The sequence below is a fragment of the Oncorhynchus mykiss genome, chromosome 2 (assembly GCF_057628025.1).
Source record: "Oncorhynchus mykiss isolate SJ-2025 chromosome 2, ASM5762802v1, whole genome shotgun sequence".
Classification (NCBI taxonomy): Eukaryota; Metazoa; Chordata; class Actinopteri; order Salmoniformes; family Salmonidae; genus Oncorhynchus; species Oncorhynchus mykiss.
The window spans coordinates 86,513,932-86,535,569 of record NC_143023.1 but is presented as its reverse complement, the minus strand read 5'-3'; the positions used below and the strand labels follow the sequence as shown (position 1 = coordinate 86,535,569).

Here is a 21,638-nt window from a genome sequence, read left to right as displayed (position 1 = left end):
ACAGAATAGTCGCATGTGCGCACTTCCTTTTGAAATCGTTTGGAGAAAATATCCTTTCTATTTTACAGTGGGGCAAAAAAGAATTTAGTCAGCCACCAATTGTGCAAGTTCTCCCACTTAAAAAGATGAGAGAGGCCTGTCATTTTCATCATAGGTACACTTCAACTATGAGACAAAATTAGAAAAAAAATCCAGAAAATCACATTGTAGGATTTTTTATGAATTTATTTGCAAATTATGGTGGAAAATAAGTATTTGGTCACCTACAAACAAGCAAGATTTCTGGCTTTCACAGACCTGTAACTTCTTCTTTAAGAGGCTCCTCTGTCCTCCACTCGTTACCTGTATTAATGGCACCTGTTTGAACTTGTCAGTATAAAAGACACCTGTCCACAACCTCAAACAGTCACACTCCAAAGTCCACTGTGGCCAAGACCAAAGAGCTGTCAAAGGACACCAGAAACAAAAGGCTGGGAAGACTGAATCTGCAATAGGTAAGCAGCTTGGTTTGAAGAAATCAACTGTGGGAGCAATTATTAGGAAATGGAAGACATACAAGACCACTGATAATCTCCCTTGATCTGGGGCTCCATGCAAGATCTCACCCCGTGGGGTCAAAATGATCACAAGAACGGTGAGCAAAAATCCCAGAACCACACGGGGGGACATAGTGAATGACCTGCAGAGAGCTGGGACCAAAGTAACAAAGCCTACCATCAGTAACACACTATGCCGCCAGGGACTCAAATCCTGCAGTGCCAGACGTGTCCCCCTGCTTAAGCCAGTACATGTCCAGGCCCGTCTGAAGTTTGCTAGAGAGCATTTGGATGATCCAGAAGAAGATTGGGCGAATGTATGTACTTTTGTTATTGACCAAATACTTATTTTCCACCATAATTTGCAAATAAATTCATTAAAAATCCTACAGTGTGATTTTCTGGATTTTTTTTCTCATTTTGTCTGTCATAGTTGAAATGTACCTATGATGAATATTACAGGCCTCTCTCATCTTTTTAAGTGGGAGAATTTGTACAATTGGTGGCTGACTAAATACTTTTTTGCCCCACTGTATATTTTCAATTGTATTCTTCATACTATAAAATAATAAAAAAGAATGCCACGGAATTCTAAACAAATCTTGTCTGCTATAAATGAACTAGTGTAGCCTACAGCCATATGGCACAGCCATATCAGGGCCTAACATAAGGACAACTCAGAGTATGCTATTCTGTTCTTCTGAAATAGACTACATTTTCTTCATATCATGTTTCTTTAGACCTGTCTAAAATAAATAATGGATTTATTGTGATGGTTTAGGCTATACTAAATGGATTTATTACACTTTTTAAAATGTAGATGTTCCAAAAGTCTGCATTGGTGGCTTGTAGGCTATGTGTGGAAGCCAGGAGATGCCAAACGTCTTTATGCTAATTAACGGTCAATTACTGTGAGACCGGCAGTTACTTGCTTGACAATCACCGGCTGACAAAATTTCATGACTGCCACAGCCCTAGTTGCACCCCATCCTTTTGCCATCAGAACAGCCTCAATTCTACGGGGCCTGGACTCTACAAGGTGTCAAAAGCATTTCACAGGGATGCTGGCCCATGTTGACTCCAATGCTTCCCCCAGTTGTCAAGTTGGCTGGATGTCCTTTCGGCGGTGGACCATTTTTTATATACATGGGAAACTGTTGAGCGTGAAAACCCAGCAGCGTTGCAGTTCTTGACACAAACCGGTGCGCCTGGCACCTACTACCATACCCTGTTCAAAGACACTTAAATATTTTGTCTTGCCCCTTCACCCTCTGAATGGCACACATACACAATCCATGTCTCAAGGCTTAAAATCCTTCTTTAACCTGTCGCCTCCCCTTCATCTACACTGAGTGAAATGACTTTAAGCTTAACAAGTGACATCAATAAGGGATCATAGCTTTCACCTGGATTGACCTGGTTAGTCATATCATGGAAAGAACAGGTGTTCTCAATGTTTTGTATACTCAGTGTACATTTGATGATTTGGGTTTGAATTGTTTTTTCTGAAAACTTTAACAGCATTGCTTTGACAGATATAGATACAGTTCAAATTGTAAATTGTTTAACAATTTATATAAATAGATTCATAATTCCTTTAAAACAGCACCCTTTCATAACCAAATAGCCCATTTAAAAATAAATGTATAATTGGACAGCAGATGAGCATTTTAAACTATTGTAATGTAATAACATAAAATAATCAAAACAACTATATGGTAAATATTTAATATACCCATTGTAAAAAACAAAAGTTTGTGATGCTGAGTTATTCACATTATGTTGCTGTAAATCAAATGCTGACTTCTCTTTTTCAGGTTTATAACATGAAAGATGTGCCGGGTATGTGTTTAAATTTGTCACACTGCAATCCCATTTGTGTGTACCGGTATCTCACAAAGGTTATAACTGCTTTGACTCACTATTGATGTGGTCACTGATTGGTCTATTTTCTTTCTAGACGCAGAGCCCCTCCCACATATACCTGTGGTGGAGATGTTTTCAGAATATGAGGAAGAGGATCAGTTACCACAGTTCCCCCCCAAGTGAGTCACACAGAGACACACCTCCCCCCACTGTACAGCCCCCTCCCACTCCTCTGCCACCTGAACAGACACATATACACAGCCAAATTCAACTTCAGTAACTTCACTTTCACCCCATCACGCTGACAAAATGTATCATAATCCTAATCCCCCCCCCTCTCTCTCTACCCCTTGGCTTCTACCCCTCATCTCTTTATTCCTCTCTCTGTTTTCTTCCCATCTGTCTTGCATTGCAGTGTGGTTAACTGGATTAAGAATGCTATTCCTCAGCCTGTGATGCTCCCTGCAGGCTACATAGAGGCCCTAAGTAAGGCCCAACAGGCCCAGGGTAAGAGGTCATCTCTTGACAAAGGTAGAAGCAGAGTTTAAACGTTTGAGGCCAGTTACCTCAACATAGATTAAGCCTAGTCCTGGAGTATGAAACCTACTCAATGGAGGATTTCAATTGAAATAGTTAGTCAAATCAAAATCAAATCCAATTGTATTAGTCACATGCGCTGAATACACAGGCTTACTTACGAGCCCCTAACCGACAGTGCAATTTCAGAAAATATGAATAAGAGATAATAGTAACAAGGAATTAAAGAGCAGCAGTAAAAAATATCAATATATACAGTGTGCCGGTACAGAGTCAATGTACGGGGGCACCGGTTAGTTGAGGTAGCATGTAGGTAGAGTTAATTAAAGTGACTATGCATTGATGACAACAGAGAGTGGCAGTGGTGTGTGTGTGTGGGGGGGGGGGGGGGGGGGGCAGCAATGTGGGTAAAAGCTGTTAAGAAGCCTCTTGGACCTAGATTTCACGCTCCGGTGCTGCTTGCCGTGTGGTAGCAGAAAGAACAGTCTATGACTAGGGTGGCTAGGGTCTTTGATACTTTTTAGGGCCTTCCTCTGACACCGCCTGGTATAGTGGTCCTGGATGGCAGAAAGCTTGGCCCCAGTGATGTACTGGGCCGTTCGCACTAACCTCTGTAGTGTCTTGCGGTCGGAGGCCAAACAGTTGCCATACGAGGCAGTAATGCAACCAGTCAGGATGCTCTCGATGGTGCAGCTGTAGAACCTTTTGAGGATCTGAGGACCCATGCCAAATAGGTTTTGTCGTGCCCATTTCACAACTGTCCTGGTAATCCATCTGGCCCTGTGGCCTTGTGAATGTTGACCTGTCTAAAGGTCTTACTCACATCGGCTGCGGAGAGCGTGATCACACAATCTTCCGGTACAGTTAGTGCTGTCATGATGGTTCAGTGTTATTTGCCTCGAAGCGAGCATAGAAGTAGTTTAGCTTGTCCGGTAGGCTCGTGTCCCTGGGCAGCTCTCGGCTGTGCTTCATTTGTAGTCTGTAATGGTTTGCAGGCCCTGTCCCGGACTTGTCTTAATCTGTGTCCAAGAAACCTGCACCCAATAATACAAATCTACTAGCTATGTGTGTATGCTAATGTTGTACACCTGTCTTCTCATTTTCTCTCAGTTCTCTCACCATCTCCGGAGTCCCTCAAAGGAGATGAGGACTCACAGAACTCGAAGTAAATTTAACCCACAGACGGCACTATGCTACAGCCGTTAGAATGTAGGCTCAGCTGTATGTCTGTATGTTTCTGTGTTCCCTTTGGCCCGTTAGTAAGGTGTTTCTCTATGTGTCACACAGTGTCGTGGGCTGGTTCGTGACGGGCCTCGGCCTCAAGATGCCACAGCCTGTCGCGAGATCCAGAGATGATGTTGAAGTTGTGCCGAATGGTACGTGACATTTATTTTTGTTTGTTTTTCACATTTTCTCTTCCTCTTACCTTCAAACCGAGGCCTCATTCTCAGTTCAAAATACAAGCAGATCTAAAATCACACAATGGACTCCAGAGTCAGTTAGACACAGTTAGACACAGTTAGACCCGTCAGCAATTTTGACAAATTCAGGTTAATTGAGATGTTATGCCATGCAGTAAGTGTAGGCTTGGGACCTACTATTTCTCTTTTATTTTGTACTATTTCTTCTATATTCCATAAAGTGTTGCAGTCACAGAAGAGACTGTAACCCTCTCCTTCTGTTGGTCTGGTTTAGAGACACCCTAACTCAGTCCATCTTCTCCTTCTGTTTCAGGGGGGGTGGGAGCGCTGAGAGCCCCTTAAACAAAAGGAGAAAGAAGACTGAGGAACCGTGAGAGAGACTGAGACTGAGAGCAAAGAGATAGAGGCAGAAAAACAGACTTACCGACATAGATGATTGTCGACATTTATACAGCTCCACTGAGCAACCTGGCAGCTGTGAGACATCGCTTAAAAAATATGTTTAATTTACCTTACTCTTTATGGAATGCAGATATTTTAGTTTGATTTTAATTGTGTATAGTCATTGTATTAAAATGAACTGTTTGTCAGTTAATATCAGTTGTTCAAATCTTGTTGAAATGTAGCAAGAAATGGGTCTTGTCTTCATTTTAGTAATCTTTGAAGTAATTTGGATGCATTAAGAGATTAAGTATATTAGAAAATACATACAGACACAGAGCTATGAGGCAACATTGTGACTCATAGTTTTTGTACATTAAATATACCATATTAAACTACTTTTTTGAAGGTAAAGATTATTGCTGCCCTGAAAAGATAACACAAAAACCACTTAATCATATTGTACATGTTTTCCCTCGTGACCTATTCTTATCGCCTTGAACTATGAATGTGGCCTAAAGTTGTAATTATGTTTATTTTGATCTGATGAATGAAATCCACAAAAGAGGATTTGACAAACAGAGTCAAGGGAGTCAAGTTATTACAAATAAGTTGATAAATTATGACATCATGCCTAAAAAGTATCCCTGACATTATAATAACGCGTTGTGAAATATTATAAAAATAATAAAGATGGCCTCCCGCGCAGTGGTCTAGGGCACTGCATTGCAGTGCTAGCTGTGCCACCAGAGACTCTGGGTTCGCGCCCAGGCTCTGTCGCAGCCGGCCGCGACCGGGAGGTCCATGGGGCGATGCACAATTGGCCTAGCGTCGTCCGGGTTAGGGAGGGTTTGGCCGGTAGGGAAATCCTTGTCTCATCGCGCACCAGCGACTCCTGTGGCGGGACTGGCGGAGGACGCATGGCTTTCGACCTTCGTCTCTCCCGAGCCCGTACGGGAGATGTAGCAATGAGACAAGATAGTAACTACTAACAATTGGATACCACAAAAAATTAGGGAGAAAAGGGGGTAAAAAATAACTAAATAATAATAAAGATATCATCTGAAATATTTTGTTGTGTTAAGAGATGATAATATTAAATTCTTACAAAACATTTTGTACATAGTATTCATTTAAGCATATTGCTTATAATTGAAAAATAAAATAAGAGAATGTCATATTTTAATTGTTGATTTCAAAGATTTTCCTCTCAAATCAAATGCTACACATCAAACACAATTGATTGTTCACATTACCATGTTGACTCTGGGTGTCTTATCAGTTGTAACAGTCCAGACACAGACAGTGACGTATTGTATGACTGCTTGTCCCAAAGTCTCTAAAAGACCCAAAGCAGTGGACCTGGTTCTGGAGGAAGTAGTAGAAGCAGACATGAAGGATCTGGAGGTGCCAACACAGATGACATTACCAACAGAGATAGCTCTGGCACAGCCGGCACAGCAAAAACAGCCATTGAAACCAGATGAGCCTGAACCGAATCTTCCAAATGTGCCAGAGTCAACAACCCCATCGCTGGAGGTTGCTGAGACCCCGACAGGCAGGTGGACACCCTTCAAAGAGAGCATCAAGAGAGGCTGAAGGCATAGCTATGGCTACCATGGAGGAACGGTAAGCAAGGAGTCAGACAAGATCAAATATCTCAAAGTAATTTATGTAGAATATCACAGCAGTCTACACACAGTCACTATTTTACACATTGTCTGGTTATGGTGATCCAACAGAAGTTGCATATCTTCTCATTGGGTTAACCAGACGTTTCCCCCTTCAGTCTAAAGGAGTAAGTTAAATGAGAAATAAAGTTGGCTAAATAAAGTTAGCTTAATATGACATACTAGTAATATCCCAGCAATGTGCACATCTCTGCAGGATGACCCAGGGCTGCGCGGATTTGGTGCGGAGGAGGTGGCCAGACACACAGCTGAGACGGCCATCAGGCAGATGCAAGATGCCCAATCAATCAAACTGTCCATTCAAAGCCAGGAAGCCATTCTGGAGGAAGACAAAGACTCAGAGTAAGTTTTCACTCAGGCTTAACATCCTCAGAGTCCCCTGCCTACTCCAGAACAAATGCATAGGCTATCTCCAACCACCTGCCCTACACTTGTATAGCATTTTAAATGTAACATTTATTGGGGTGATGGTTTAAGAGACAACTGGCCATAAATGTGTGAAGTCCCTCCCCTCCTACACATGCCTGTAAGGCTGTCTCATCCCTGTCATGCCCTGAACAGGTTACAAATCAAATCAAGTTTGAAGTTCATTTGTCACGTGTGCCGAATACAACAGGTGTAAATCTTACAGTGTGCTTACTTACAGGCTCTAACCAATAGTGCGAAAAAGGTGTGTGTGTGTGGCTAAGTAAAGAAATAAAACAACAGTAAAAATACATTTGAAAATAAGAGTAGCAAGGCTATATACAGACACCGGTTAGTCAGGCTTATTGAGGTAGTATGTACATGTAGATATGGTTAAAGTGACCATGCATATATAATGAACAGAGAGTAGCAGTAGTGTGAAAAGAGGGGTTGGCGGGTGGTGGGACACAATGCAAATAGTCCGGGTAGCCATTACCTGTTCAGGAGTCTTATGGCTCCTACTATCGAGTAGCCTTTTTGTTCTAGACTTGGCACTCCGGTACCGCATGCCATGCGGTAATAGAGAGAATAGTCTATGACAATTTTTAGGGCCTTCCTCTGACACCGCCTGGTGTAGAGGTCCTGGATGGCAGGCAGCTTTGCCCCAGTGATGTACTGGGCCGTACGTACTACCCTCTGAAGCCTTGCGGTCGGAGGTCGAGCAATTGCCGTACCAGGCAGTGATGCAACCAGTCAGGATGCTCTCGATGTTGCAGCTGTAGAACCTTTTTAGGTTCTCAGGACCCATGCCAAGTCTTTTTAGTTTCCTGAGGGGGAATAGGCTTTGTCGTGCCCTCTTCACGACCCGGTGACATGTTCCGGCGCATGATCTTAGCTAGCTAGCGTCGCCATGACATCGTCTAGAAGTATGATTGGGGATTTCTATTGGAGAAGCAGTTTCTGCCTATCTTTACTGTACTGTCTTTGATTTTATCCTCATGAGCATAGCTACGGGAAGTAAGGGTGCTGCAGCACCCCCTGATAAATCACCCCAAAAATTAAAATAATATACAAATATATTTTTTTTGGGGGGGGTGTATGTTTTTTGCCAAATTAGTGCACTGTGCCTTTATTACTCCTGTATGAGCAGAGAAAAATGCTTGTCAGCAGCTCAGGCTGCGTCAAGATGTCCACTATCATCCCCTGCCAAAGAAAAGGGAAGTAACTGAATTGAATGACTACTGACCCATAGCACTAAATTCCATCATCATGAAGTGCTTTGAAATGCTATTCAAAGACATCACTTCCTCCCTTCCCTACACACTCAACCCTCCAATTCGCCTACCGCTCTCTAAGCTCACCACAAAGCTCACAGCCCTGGGACTGAACTCCTCACTATGCAACTGGGTCCTGGACTTCCTGACGGGCTGCCCCCAGGGGGTGAAGGTAGGCAACATTACCTCCTCCACACTGATCCTCAACATGGGGGCTCCACAAGGGTGCGTCCTCAGTCGCCTCATGTATACCCATGTATACTCATGTATACATGTATACTCATGTATACCCATGACTGATATACCATGTTGAGAAATAAGGTGATGAAAGAAATCAGACAGGCCAAGGCAAACTTTTTTATTAACATAATTGGTGAAGCAAAGGGAAATTCTAAATTGATATGGGAGAATCTAAAAAAGTTAACAGGGAAAGACCATAGTAACACTGCAAAAAGACTAGAAATCATGGTGAATAACAATCTAACACAGGATGCAGTCGAAATAGCAATAGCCTTCAATTCCTACTTTATTGACTCTGTCAGGGCACTGACACAGAACCCCTCCACTTGTTTCTTGGGCTCAGTGCTAGTGAATGACACTCAACCTGTCTTCATCATAAGGGAGGTTTCTGAGTCAAAGGTGAACAAGGTGATTAGCTCACTAAAGAACTCTAAAGCCAAAGATGTGTTTGGGATGGACTCTACCTTTCTTAAAAACTACAAAGAGTCACTCATTGGCCCCATTACTAAGGTCACCAACACATCTATTGGTCTCGGTGTGTTTCCAAGGGTATGGAAGTCGGCCATAATAACGGCCATCTTTAAATCAGGCGACCCTGCTGACGTGAGTAACTACAGGCCCATTAGTATAATACCTGTGGTGTCAAAGGTTGTTGAAAAGTGTGTAGCAGAACAACTGATTGCCCACCTCAACAACAGCCCCTTCACATTACACTCCATGCAGTTTGGCTTCAGAGCGAAACACTCCACAGAAACGGCCAACTGCTTTCTTCTGGAAAATGTGAAGTCCAAGATGGACAAAGGGGGTGCTGTTGGGGCTGTGTTTCTGGACCTAAGGAAGGCTTTTGATACTGTTAACCATGAGATTCTCATCACAAAATTGTCCAAGTTCAACTTTTCCCCTGATGCCTTGAGATGGATGAAATCATACCTTGAAGGCAGAACTCACTCTGACACACTCTGAGTGTGTCAGAGTGAGCAATGAGCTGTCGCCCACTCGTAGCTATGATGTGGGCGTGCCCCAAGGGTCAATACTGGGGCCCCTCCTGTTCAGCCTGTACATTAATGATCTGCCTTCTGTCTGAAGTTCAAATGTATGCAGATGATACAGTGATATATGTGCATGCAAAGAGCAAACAACAAGCTGCACAAGAACTCACTACTGTAATGGTCCAGGTTACAAAGTGGCTCAGTGACTCGTGTTTGCATCTCAATGTGAAAAAAACTGTTTGCATGTTCTTCACAAAGAGGGCAACAGATGCTACTGAGCCAGATGTCTATGTGTCAGGGGAGAAGCTCCAGGTGGTATCCGATTTTAAGTACCTTGGCATCATACTTGATTCCAACCTCTCTTTTAAAAAGCATGTGAAAAAGGTAATTCAAATAACCAAATTCAACCTAGCTAATTTCCGATTTATACGAAATTGTTTGACTACAGAGGTAGCAAAACTGTACTTCAAATCTATGATACTCCCCCACTTAACATACTGCTTGACTAGTTGGGCCCAAGCTTGCTGTACAACATTAAAACCTATTCAGTCTGTCTACAAACAGGCTCTCAAAGTGCTTGATAGGAAGCCCAATAGCCATCATCATTGTCACATTCTTAGAAAGCATGAGCTCTTGAGTTGGGAAAATCTTGTGCAATACACCGACGCATGTCTTGTATTCAAGATCCTTAATGGCCTGGCTCCCCCTCCACTCAATATTTTTGTTAAACAGAAAACCCAGACATATGGCAGCAGATCCACAAGGTCTGCCATGAGAGGTGACTGTATAGTTCCCCTAAGGAAAAGCACCTTTAGTAAATCTGCATTCTCTGTGAGAGCTTCCCATGTCTGGAATACACTGCCATCAGACACACATAACTGCACCACATATCACACTTTCACAAAATGCTTGAAGACATGGCTAAAGGTCCATCAGATTTGTGAACATGGTCCCTAGCTGTGTGTTGCCGCTTTCCATGTTGTCTGTTGTCTGTAGCTTGTGAGGTGTGGAAACACTTTGTTGCTTTTATGAATTTTGTCTTGCTGCTTTTTGTTTTATGTTGCTCTGTCTGTATGCTACGTCTTGCTTGTCCTATATTGCTCTGTCTGTATGTTATGTCTTGCTTGTCCTATGTTGCTATGTCTTGCTTGCTCTATGCTGCTATTGTCTATATTGTAATTGTTTTTAATAACCTGCCCAGGGACTGCGGTTGAAAATTAGCCGGCTGGCTAAAACCGGCACTTTTACTGAAACGTTGATTAATGTGCACTGTCCCTGTAAAAATAAAAGATAAACTCAAACTCAAACTCAGACTGTGCGGCCTCACATAGCTCCAACTACATCATCAAGTTCCCTGACGACACGACAGTAGTAGGCCTGATACAATGGCGCCAGAGGGGATCACTGCCATTTTACGGGCTGCTAACCAACTGTGCTATTTTGTATTTTTTTTTTGCATTGTTTGTAACTTATTTTGTAAATAATATTGCTGCTACCGTCTCTTATGAACAAAAAGAGCTTCTGGATATCAGAACAGCGATAACACACCTCGAACTGGCAACAATTTTTTTCTTTAATGAGTCCGAAACGAAGGATATACTGCTTCTCCGAGACCATGCCCAAATCTCCATCATTCATGTGAAGAAAAGACAGAAATACAGGGGGCAGAGATCGGGGTGCCTTGTGAGAATATGTTGGCGAGTGGGCAACCTGCCTCTACCATCCGTTCTACTGGAAAATAAATTGGATGATTTCCGCTCAAGACTCTCCTACCAATGGGACATTAACTGTAATATCTTATGTTTCGACGACTCTGATAATATTCAGCTGGCTGGGTTTTCTGTACATTGGCAGAGCAGTACAGCTACGTCTGGTAACATGAGGGGTGCGGCTGTGTGTCTATTTGTCAATAACAGCTGGTAATGCTTTCCTGAGGTAGAGTTCCTCATGATAAACTGTAGACCATACTATCTACCAAAGAGTTTTCATCTATAGTTTTTGTAGCCGTCCATTTAACACCACAAACCGATGCCTGCACTAACACTGCACTCAATGAGCTGTATAAGGCCATAAGCAAACAAGAAAATGCTCATCCAGAAGCAGCACTCCTAGTGGCAGAGGACTTTAATGCAGGCAAACTTAAATCCGTTTTACCTCAATTCTACCAGCATGTCACATGTGCAGCCACACAGAGACGCATACAAAGCTCTCCCTCACCATCCATTTGGCAAATCTGACCATAATTATATCCTCCTGATTCCTGCTTACAAGAAAAAACTTAAGCAGGAAGTACCAGTGACTTGCTCAATACGGAAGTGGTCATATGACGCGGATGCTACGGTACAGGACTGTTTTGTTAGCACAGATTGGAATATGTTCAGGTATTCATCCAATTGCATTGAGGAGTATACCACCTCAGTCACCGGCTTCATTAATAAGTGCATCAACGACATCGTCCCCACACTGGCCGTACGTACATATCCCATCCAGAAGCCATGGATTACAGGCAACATCTGCACCGAGCTAAAGGCTAGAGTTGCCACTTTCAAGGAGCGGGACACTAATCTGGATGCTTATAAGCATTCCCGCTATGCCTTCCGACGAACCATCAAACAGGCAAAGCGTCAATACAGGACTAAGATTGAATCCTCCTCCACCGGCTCTGACGCTCGCCAGATGTGGCAGGGCTTGCAAACTATTACGGACGACGAAGGGAAAACCAGCCGCGAGCTGCCCCAGTGACACAGGCCTACCAGATGAGATAAACGCCGGAGAGGGAGTATAAGTGACACATGCTCTCGATAGCCGATGTGAGCAAGACCTTTAAACAGGTCAACATTCACAAGGCTGCGGGGCCAGACGGATTACCAAGTCTGTAATACCTACATGTTTTAAGCAGACCACCTGTACTCCTGTTCACTGCGTGGCCAAGCACGACTCCAACACCATCATTAAGTTTGCTGATGACACAAAAATGGTAGGCCTGATCGCAGGTCACCCGGACTATTTACATTGATAACCCCCCCTTTGTTTTTAAACTGCTGTGACTCGCTGTTTATTATCAATGCATAGTCCATTTCCCCCTGCCTACATGTACAAATTACGTTGACTAACCTGTACATTGACTCAGTACCGGTGCCTCCTGTATATAGCCTCGGTATTGTTATTTTATTGTGTTATTTATTTATTAATTTTTTACTTGAGTTCATTAGGTAAATATTTTCTTAACTTGATTTCTTGAACTGCATTGTTGGTTAAGGGCTTGTAGGTAAGTATTTGGAGCATGTGACAAATAACATTTGATTTGATTAACAAAAACAATGAGACAGCCTACAGGGATGAGGTAGGAATGCTAACGTTGTGGTGTCAGGTAAACAACCTCTCCCTCAAAGTCAGCAAAACAAAGGAGCTGATTGTGGACTTCAGGAGGAATCAGGCTGGGCACGCCCCCATCCTCATCAACATGGCCGATGTAGAGATGGTCAAAAACGTCAAGTTCCTTGGCGTACACATTTCCGAGGAGCTGAAATGGTTAAATCACAAGGACACAGATGTGAAGAAGGCAAGACAGTGACTCTTTAACCACAGGAGGCTGAAGAAATGTGGCCTGCCCAACAGACATCCTTCTGAATAGCCACCACTACTCCTAACCCCCCACGCACCCACCTCTTCCTGCTGCTCCTCCATGGACATTTAAATGTTTCTCCCTCCTCCTCAACGTACAATTACCCTGCCTACACCCTAATGGACATTTATATGTATCATTGTCACAGTTGTAAATATGTATATATTATCATAGTTGTTTTATTGTTTCATTCACACCACTGTTGGAGCTCGGAGCTTAAGTATTTCACTGTACACTGCAACTTCATCAACGAACCTGTGCATGTGACAAAATACACATCTAATCAAAACATTTGATGTAATCATAATCACGACATCGCTTCCCCTGGCAACCGCTGGTCCCCTCTCGACGGTTGCGTAGTAACTGAGCGGGTTTCCTGTTTTTCGCTTCGACGCGGGTGAAGGGTGGCTAAGGTTTGGGCTCGAGCGAATCCATTGAGAGGTAGACGATTCTCTCTCTATTTCAACACTTTAAAACACAGAAAAACGTTCGTTGACTTGACAACAGATTCGTTCATGTCGCAAAGATGAGTCTTGGGAGGTAAACTATTACCGAATGCACTCGAAATCTCTTGAGTGTTCAAGTGAGTAGCCTCAAGCCTGCCTTGTCCATATTGCAAGCGAATTGTTTTTGACCATGCGTAGTCTATCAGATGTAACACTTTGAATACACTCGCTGCTAACTGTTTACTGGCAACAAACTAAATGTCTGAAAAATATTTTGTTTATGTTTAACTTTACACTTATTTCTTCTATTGAATTTTCTTGATTGGCTACTAAACTGGTAGTTAGGTTGATTAGATAATGCACGGTATTAGTAAGATTGGCAAGTGACATGTTGTTCTACCTATGCAGTAGTGTCAGGCGGTTATAGGGCGAGGCATTGGGATCAACATTTTGCTGTGACCATTGTTCACAATTAAAAAAATTCATTGGAAGCACTGGTGCTCCCAACTTTAAAAAGTTAGGAGCACCACATGAAATGTAGGAGGATCTGAAAATACGATTTCATTTTTTGTTGTTAATTGATTAAGGACTACACCACATCAGTCACTGGCTTCATCAATAAGTGCATCGATGACGTCGTCCCCACAGTGACTATACGTACATATCACAACTAGAACTAATGGATTACAGGCAGCATCCCCACTCAACTAAAGGGTAGTGCTGCCGCTTTGAAGGAGCAGAACTCTAACCCGGAAGTTTATAAGAAATCCCACTATGCCCTCTGACGAATCATCAAACAGGCAAAGCGTCAATACAGGACTAAAATTGAATCATACTACACAGCATTACACTGTACACTGTCTCTTTAAAAAGTATTGCGATGACAACATGCAAGAGATCTGTCATTCATGCCGTGTTCACATCCTAGTCAGAACTAGGAACTCGGAAATGTCTGACTTGCTAACTGGTTAAAATCAGCATGTGTATAGAGCCCCACAGTGGAGGCGTCATAATATCCATAAAACCCAGCAGTCAAACGGAAATGGTTCCAATAGTTTTTCCACCATTCATTTTCGTCATAGGGGATTAAATAAGGGCTGTGTTTCGTGTAGGCTGAACCTGGTGTGATGTTTTGATAACCATGTAAATCTCTCTTGGCTAAGGTGACTTTTATCAATATATTCAGCTCCATTTACACCCAGATTCATTTTTGGGGGGTAAATACAGGCGAATATATTGAAAGTCACGTTGTCCTAGAGAGATTTACACGGTTATCACAACGTCATGCCAGGGTAAGCCTACTGTACACAGCTCTTATTTTAAGTGTTTCTAAAATCCCCTATGGGAAAAATGGTGGAAAACGATTGGAACCACTTCCCTGTTTAACCGCTAGGTTATATGGGTATTATGACTCATAATGTGGTACTCTATAACTACAACCAGTTAGCAAGTCTGAAATGTCTGAGTTTCTTAGTTCCGACTAGGATGTGAACGCAGCATCATACATTGCTATGAGTATTGATCTAATTTCTATGCCCCAAATGTTTGGATATACTGGTAAAGTTAACAGGCTGTTAGCTAGCTAGCCAATGAGTTAACATGACTGAGTAGTTTTAGAACAACCCACATGGCGATCCGTTCGTCACTAGTTACCACAGTCTCAAATGACTAAACCTTGCCCATTTATCTTCTTAAAAATCGGATTTTAACCTAACTTTAACCACACTGTTAACCTTACGCCTAACCTTAAAGCTGCAATATGTAACTTTTTGGGTGACTCGACCAAATTCACATAAAAATGTGAGTTATAGATATGTCATTCTCACTGAAAGAAAATCAAAGTTATTTCTATTGTGGCAGACCAGGGGGTTGGGTCAAAACGTTTACACAGATCAGACACGGACAGAGTAGGATTAGCTCATTTCAAAGGTGTTTATTAAAATAATAATCTAAAAGAAATAGTCTCCAAGAGACCCTCTCCGGGATACCATCCTTGGTGCTCCGGGTCTTGCTGTGTCCTGTGGGGATTAAAACTAAACTCCCTCCTGTTACCTCTGGTACCGTCCCCAACTATACGTCAGTCCTTTCCTCCCCCAGTCTCTCCCCTGTGTGCTGCCCTTCTGGCAGCTTTATGGGACTTGTATAGCTGGTGAGGAATCAGCCCTTGATTACTCAACAATCCCCAATCAGCCCCAATTAGTCCTGTCCGGAGATCCGTCGAGACCTGGCACGTCCAGCAGATGGAACCATCACCTCGTGATGTGTACTCTTGTCTGCCATCAGTTCTCAACGAGTCTCCCCCTGGTGGCTGACCTGCTGTACGCCACATAATGCTTCCCATGCTTAAGTTCCGTTTTTGCGTCCTTCCCTTTCGGTTTTGTATACCAGCTTCAAACAGCTGAAAGTACAATATTTTTGATTATGGACAATATATTTTACAATGGTTTAGATGGTACAATGATTCTCTACACATACTTGCTTGTTTTGTCATATAAACTGAAATTAGGCAAACTATTATAATTTCAGCGACCAGGAAATGCCGGAGCGATTTCTGCTAAGGGCATCTTTCAATGAAGACCAAAAAGCAAATTTTTGTTTTCATGAATTTTTATGATATAGACCATTTTTATTTTGTGGTTGTGGTAACTAATGACAACCCGGCAATCCGCTATAGGAAGATAAAAAATGTTCTGTAGGAAATATATAGGTCAGATCTTTTGACTTGGTTGGGCTACAAGAAATCCGTTTTCACTGTAATAATGGGGCAACCATGATGTTATCGAATCACTTTTTTTCCCCATGCTGTGTTCATTTTTATTTGTTCATATCACTGTATGCACATTTCTTTGATGTGGCCCCTAACTGCACCTGTACTATACAGTAGGTGCCAGGTGTGTCCTGCTGAGGAGGACCCAGTGGAGGCAGCAGAGAGTACCCCTCAGACAGAGCCCAGAGAGGCTGCATCACCCGACATTGAACCAGAACCCCAGGAGGAGCCAGAGCCCCAGAGGGCCTCTCCATCCCCTCGTTCAAGCCCAGAGCCAGAGCGATTCAAGACAGTAGAGCCTGAACCTAAACCAAAGGCCCAGGATGCCAAAGTAGCACCTGAACCGGTGACCCAACAACCACAGGTTTGTTGCAGTCCTCTGCTTTCTAACACCACTACCAAGGTAATGTCAAAGCCGTGGTTTTCGTCATAAAAATAATGAAAAGAATCATGAAGTTAAAATAATAATCTTGTATGGCAGAAGTAGATTATTTGTACAAAAATCTAGTAAGAATCAGGTAAGATACAAATAATGATTTGTACATTGAAATGGTGTATGTTTGGCTTTGTATGACAAACACAATCAAATACATGAGTGGCCACTTTCCTACATGGACATTGTATGACATATGTGACAAAATACATGAGTATGAGTCATCTATGACTATTATATAACAAAAACATGACAATTACCATAAGAAAAATACAATATTAATGCTGGGCTCCTACTGGACAGTTGATATACTGTATCTACAGCTATGCCTTTGGTCAACTATCCAGGATTTTAACCAAGCCCAGCTTATCTTTGATATTTGTCACTGGTTACTACCAATGTGCTATCGTGAGAATGATTGTTGAGCGATCTCAACTTAATACCTAAATAGAGTCACTGCTTCTATCAAAAATATATTATTCTTCCTTCTCCAGTCTTCCTCCTGTCCTCCCTCTCCTCCTCCTCCTGTCCTCCCCACTTCCACCTCTTCTCCTCTTTCTGCTTTCCCCCTTCCTGCTCCTCGCGGCAGACTTTGCTTCTTTGTTCAATAAGTGTGACTTTGCGTGCGTTAATGGCGTTAGACAGTTATATGCAAGTGCTTTGAAATGTGTATGTCTCATGTATATGAGACCTTAGAAGGCTTAGCTTACATGTCTCTTGTATGTTTTGGGGGCGGCAGGTAGCCTAGCGGTTAAGAGCATTGGGCCAGTAACTGAAAGGTTGCTGGTTCGAATCCCCAAGGTGGGAAAATCTCCCCCTTCACAGTTTTTATATAGTACATGTAACATTTCTGTTATTTCTAAATGTTACCCACCCACATAAGTCAGAAGTGTACATACACTTAGTTTGGAATCATTAAAACTCGTTTTTCAACCACTTCACAAATTTCTTGTTAACAAACTATAGTTTTGGCAAGACGGTTAGGACATCTACTTTGTGCATGACACAAGTCATTTTTCCAACAATTGTTTACAGACAGATTATTTCACTTATAATTCACTCTATCACAAATCCATTGGGTAAGATGTTTATATACACTAAGTTGACTGCCTTTAAACAGCTTGGGAAATTCCAGAAAATTATGTAATGGCTTTAGAAGCTTCTGGTAGGCTAATTGCCATAATTTGAGTCAATTAGAGGTGTACCTGTGGATATATTTCAAGGCCTACCTTCAAACTCAGTGCCTCTTTGCTTGACATCATGGGAAAATCAAACGAAATCAGCCAAGACATCAGAAAAACAATTGTAGACCTCCACAAGCCTGGTTCATCCTTGGGAGCAATTTCCAAGGTACCACGTTCATCTGTACAAACAATAGTACGCAAGTATAAACACCATGGGACCGCACAGCCGTCATACCGCTCAGGAAGGAGAGGCGTTCTGTCTCCTAAAGATGAACGTACTTCGGTACGTAAAGTGCAAATCAATCCCAGAACAACAGCAAAGGACCTTGTGAAGATGCTGGTGGAAACAGGTACAAAAGTATCTATATCGACATAACCTGAAAGGCCGCTCAGCAAGGAAGAAGCCACTGCTCCAAAACCGCCATAAAAAAGCCAGACTACGGTTTGCAACTGCACATGGGGACAAAGATTGTACTTTTTGGAGAAATGTCCTCTGGTCTGATGAAACAGAAATAGAACTGTTTGACCAGAATGACCATCGTTATGTTTGGAGGAAAAATGGGAAAGGCTTGCAAGCTGAAGAACACCATCCCAACCGTGAAGCACGGGGGTGGCAGCATCATGTTTGGGGGTGCTTTGCGGTAGGAGGGACTGGTGCACTTCACAAAATAGATGGCATCATAAGAATAGAAAATTCTGTTTATATATTGAAGCAACATCTAAAGACATCAGTCAGGAAGTTAAAGCTTGGTCGCAAATGGGTTTTCCAAATGGACAATGACCCCAAGCATACTTCCAAATTTGTGGCAAAATGGCTTAAGGACAACAAAGTCAAGGTAATGGAGTGGCCATCACAAAGCCCTGACCTCAATCCCATAGACAATTTGTGGGCAGAACTGAAAAGCGTGTGCAAGCAAGGAGGCCTACAAACCCGACTCAGTTACACCAGCTCTGTCAGGAGGAATTATTGTGGGAAGCTTGTGGAATGCTACCCAAAACATTTGACCCAAGTTAAACAATTTAAAGGCAATGCTACCAAATACTAATTGAGTGTATGTAAACTTCTGACACACTGGGAATGTGATGAAAGAAATAAAGGCTGAAATAAATAATTATCTCCTATTCTGACATTTCACATTCTTAAAATAAAGTGGTGATCCTAACTGACATAAGACAGGGCATTTTTACTAGGATTAAATGTCAGGAATTGTGAAAAACTGAGTTTAAATTTATTTGGCTAAGTTGTATGTAAACTTCCGACTTCAACTGTAAGTCAGATATTACAAGAATATTCTATGAATGTTCTATTTGTATTTGCTGCCAAATGTATTACTTACAAGTTCCAGGTAGAACATATAACAATTGTGTTAGGTTCTTCTATATCTTTTCCATATGGGAAGACTCAACATTTAGCTGTCTCTCTTGAGGCTTGTGCAGCTGTGGTAACTACCTGTCACTAAATGCTATTCCCTGCTGTTGTTCTGTCACTCATGGCTGTTCCTGTTCCTCTGCTGCTTCTATGGCTCTGCAGGAGGAGTGGAAGACTGTAGAGGAGGGCGACTGTGGTATTAAGTATTTGCTCATTATAATACAACAGTTTTTATGTTTGAAAGGAGAATATTGTAATCACATTTTAATGCATATCTTCTATCTTGGTTTGTAACTTGGTTTGCAAGTCCCATGATGGACCTGGCCAATCTTTTCTCTTCGGAGAATGCAGTGACCACAACGTGTGTGCCTGCATTTTGCTTGGGTGCGTGCATTCATGCTCTCGCACAGTGCTATCTGATGACAGACAATGTGACTGAAGAAGCTCACGTCAGAGTGTTCATTTGGATGAGTGTTGTCTTGTGCTGCCTGACTGACGGTGCTGTGCTCTCCTCCCCTGCCAGCTGCGATGCAGTAAAGAGCTGTCTCATGCGTATTCCTCACGCGCCTGCGTGCCTCAACAGCTTCAATAACCTGCTGAAAGAGTACAACATCACCACTCCTAAACTTCCCCCCATGCCCCAGCTCCCCACCAACCTCTCCCAGTTTACCTCCCAGGTCACCCAGCTAATGCCCTCTCTCCCCCCAGAACTCTCCCAAGAGTTCTTCCAGTACTCTCGGCCATTCACCCAAATGTCCCAGCGTGTCTCCCAACTGCCCCAACAGATGTCCCAACTGCCCCACCAGCTCCAAGTTTAAATACCTCAGCAGTTACCTGGTCTACCCACCAACCTACTCCAGCAGTTATCCAGCTTACCCCAAACCCTGGCCAATCTTCCCAGCCAGATACACAACTTACCTCAGCGAGTGGGATAGTCCTACACCAACGTGCAGAACCGCCTGAACAGCCTTAAGCCCCAGGATGCCTAAGCAGCAGCAGCAAAACCGGGACCTGGAGTTGGACCGCCTGGTCCGCCAGGTCCCTCTCCAACACCACCCTCCGACTCACAGCCCCTCACCGTCCTCCCCCAACAGTACCCTAGAGCTGCCCAACGTGCCCTCCTACCCCCGCCTGCCACCCATTAGCCTGTCCAGGCACCTGTCAGGGCTTTTCAACCCCACCTTCCACATCGAGGACGACCCCACGTCCGCTCTACCCTCAGGTGATTCAGCAGCAGCCCACACAGACATCCTGCTCTGCTCTGTTCAATGCTGTGCTGTGTTGCTGTCCTGTGCTGTGATACTTTGCTATGATGCTGTGCTGTATTTTGCTGGGCTTGTGTTGCAGTCAGTTGTTCTTTGTTGTTGTTTCTGTCTGTGACATGTCTGTTTTGTATGTACTGTAGCATGTTTCTCAGAAAAACCTAGAAGCTTAGGATCCTGTGGTTCCAGGAAGCTCTTGCTTTAAATGGTCTGTTTGTTCTCTGTATGTTTGTTTGTTATATAATAGTTTCAGCTGTCTGTTTTGTGATAGGCAAGCCTTCAAGTGGCACTTGAAGCACTGACAAAAATTGAAGAGAGAGTACATTTGTCATTTTGCAGACCCTCTTATCCAGAGCAATTAGTGTTAAGTGCCTTGCTCAAGGGTACATCAACAGATTTTTCACCTAGTCAGCTTGGGGATTTGAACCAGCGGTTACTGGCCCAACGCTCTTAACCGTTTGGCTACCTGCCGCCCAGAGTATTTGACACTTGTAGTGTCCTATTTTGTGTTGACACTTAGAGCGTCTAGTACAGTGGTATTCAAACTTTTTCAATGGGGACTCCATTTTTCCCCCAATAATTTCTCGCGACCCCACCCCATAGCAAATCTAATGTCACAGCCTTAAAATCTGTAAATTTGGATTTTTACGTCAACAAATAACCTTAAATTCATTGCATTTTTATCTCTTATCAAAATAACCCATACAATAATCTGTATTTTTGTTGTCCACCCCTCTAAAAAAAACAATATTTTTAAAGGTTTTGTCAACTCCACTGCAGTTCACTAGGGGTCAACTCCCCAACATTGAATACCACTGCTCTAGTATATATGTGTAGAGTACCACAGTACATATGCCTTATTACTAGCTGTGTTCCACTGGAGAACAGTTGAGTCACTCAATGTGTTCCTGTTGCTTCCCCAGTGAGCTCCAGGCTCAGTGTGCACCCAGCTGTCAGTGTGGAGGATGTGGATTCCGGCGGAGAGGGAGGAGGGGGCAGAGGGGAGCACCACTGCCATCACATTCCCCAAATCCTTACCCTACAGGACCCCAACTTCAAGACCCTGACCGTACCCGGAGTGTCCAAAACCAGCCGTCAGAGGTGAGCGCATACTCCCAAATGAAATTGCCTCCACATAAAGATATTGTCCAAATATATAAATATATATAAATAAAGCACATGACTGCTGTCTCTTAATACTACTATTACTAC

The 21,638-nt window shown here is 42.9% G+C and overlaps 1 protein-coding gene and 1 long non-coding RNA gene across 2 annotated transcripts in view; both read left to right on the top strand.

The window, feature by feature from the left end:
• Nucleotides 1-21,638, top strand: part of LOC110498617 (cyclic nucleotide-gated channel beta-1) — a 40,310-nt gene that overhangs the window by 6,799 nt on the left and 11,873 nt on the right. Inside the window, exons 7-16 of the mRNA XM_090215505.1 lie at nucleotides 2,354-2,378; nucleotides 2,497-2,581; nucleotides 2,818-2,909; nucleotides 4,050-4,104; nucleotides 4,227-4,315; nucleotides 4,674-4,693; nucleotides 6,629-6,774; nucleotides 19,688-19,926; nucleotides 20,132-20,386; nucleotides 21,350-21,527. Of these exons, the coding sequence (XP_090071631.1) occupies nucleotides 2,354-2,378; nucleotides 2,497-2,581; nucleotides 2,818-2,909; nucleotides 4,050-4,104; nucleotides 4,227-4,315; nucleotides 4,674-4,693; nucleotides 6,629-6,774; nucleotides 19,688-19,926; nucleotides 20,132-20,386; nucleotides 21,350-21,527 (1,184 nt within the window). The remainder of the gene's footprint in view (nucleotides 1-2,353; nucleotides 2,379-2,496; nucleotides 2,582-2,817; nucleotides 2,910-4,049; nucleotides 4,105-4,226; nucleotides 4,316-4,673; nucleotides 4,694-6,628; nucleotides 6,775-19,687; nucleotides 19,927-20,131; nucleotides 20,387-21,349; nucleotides 21,528-21,638) is intronic.
• Nucleotides 13,335-19,437, top strand: LOC149985266 (uncharacterized). Its single transcript, XR_016488980.1, has 3 exons — nucleotides 13,335-13,548; nucleotides 16,293-16,542; nucleotides 19,327-19,437. It is a non-coding gene; the product is annotated as an uncharacterized LOC149985266 (long non-coding RNA).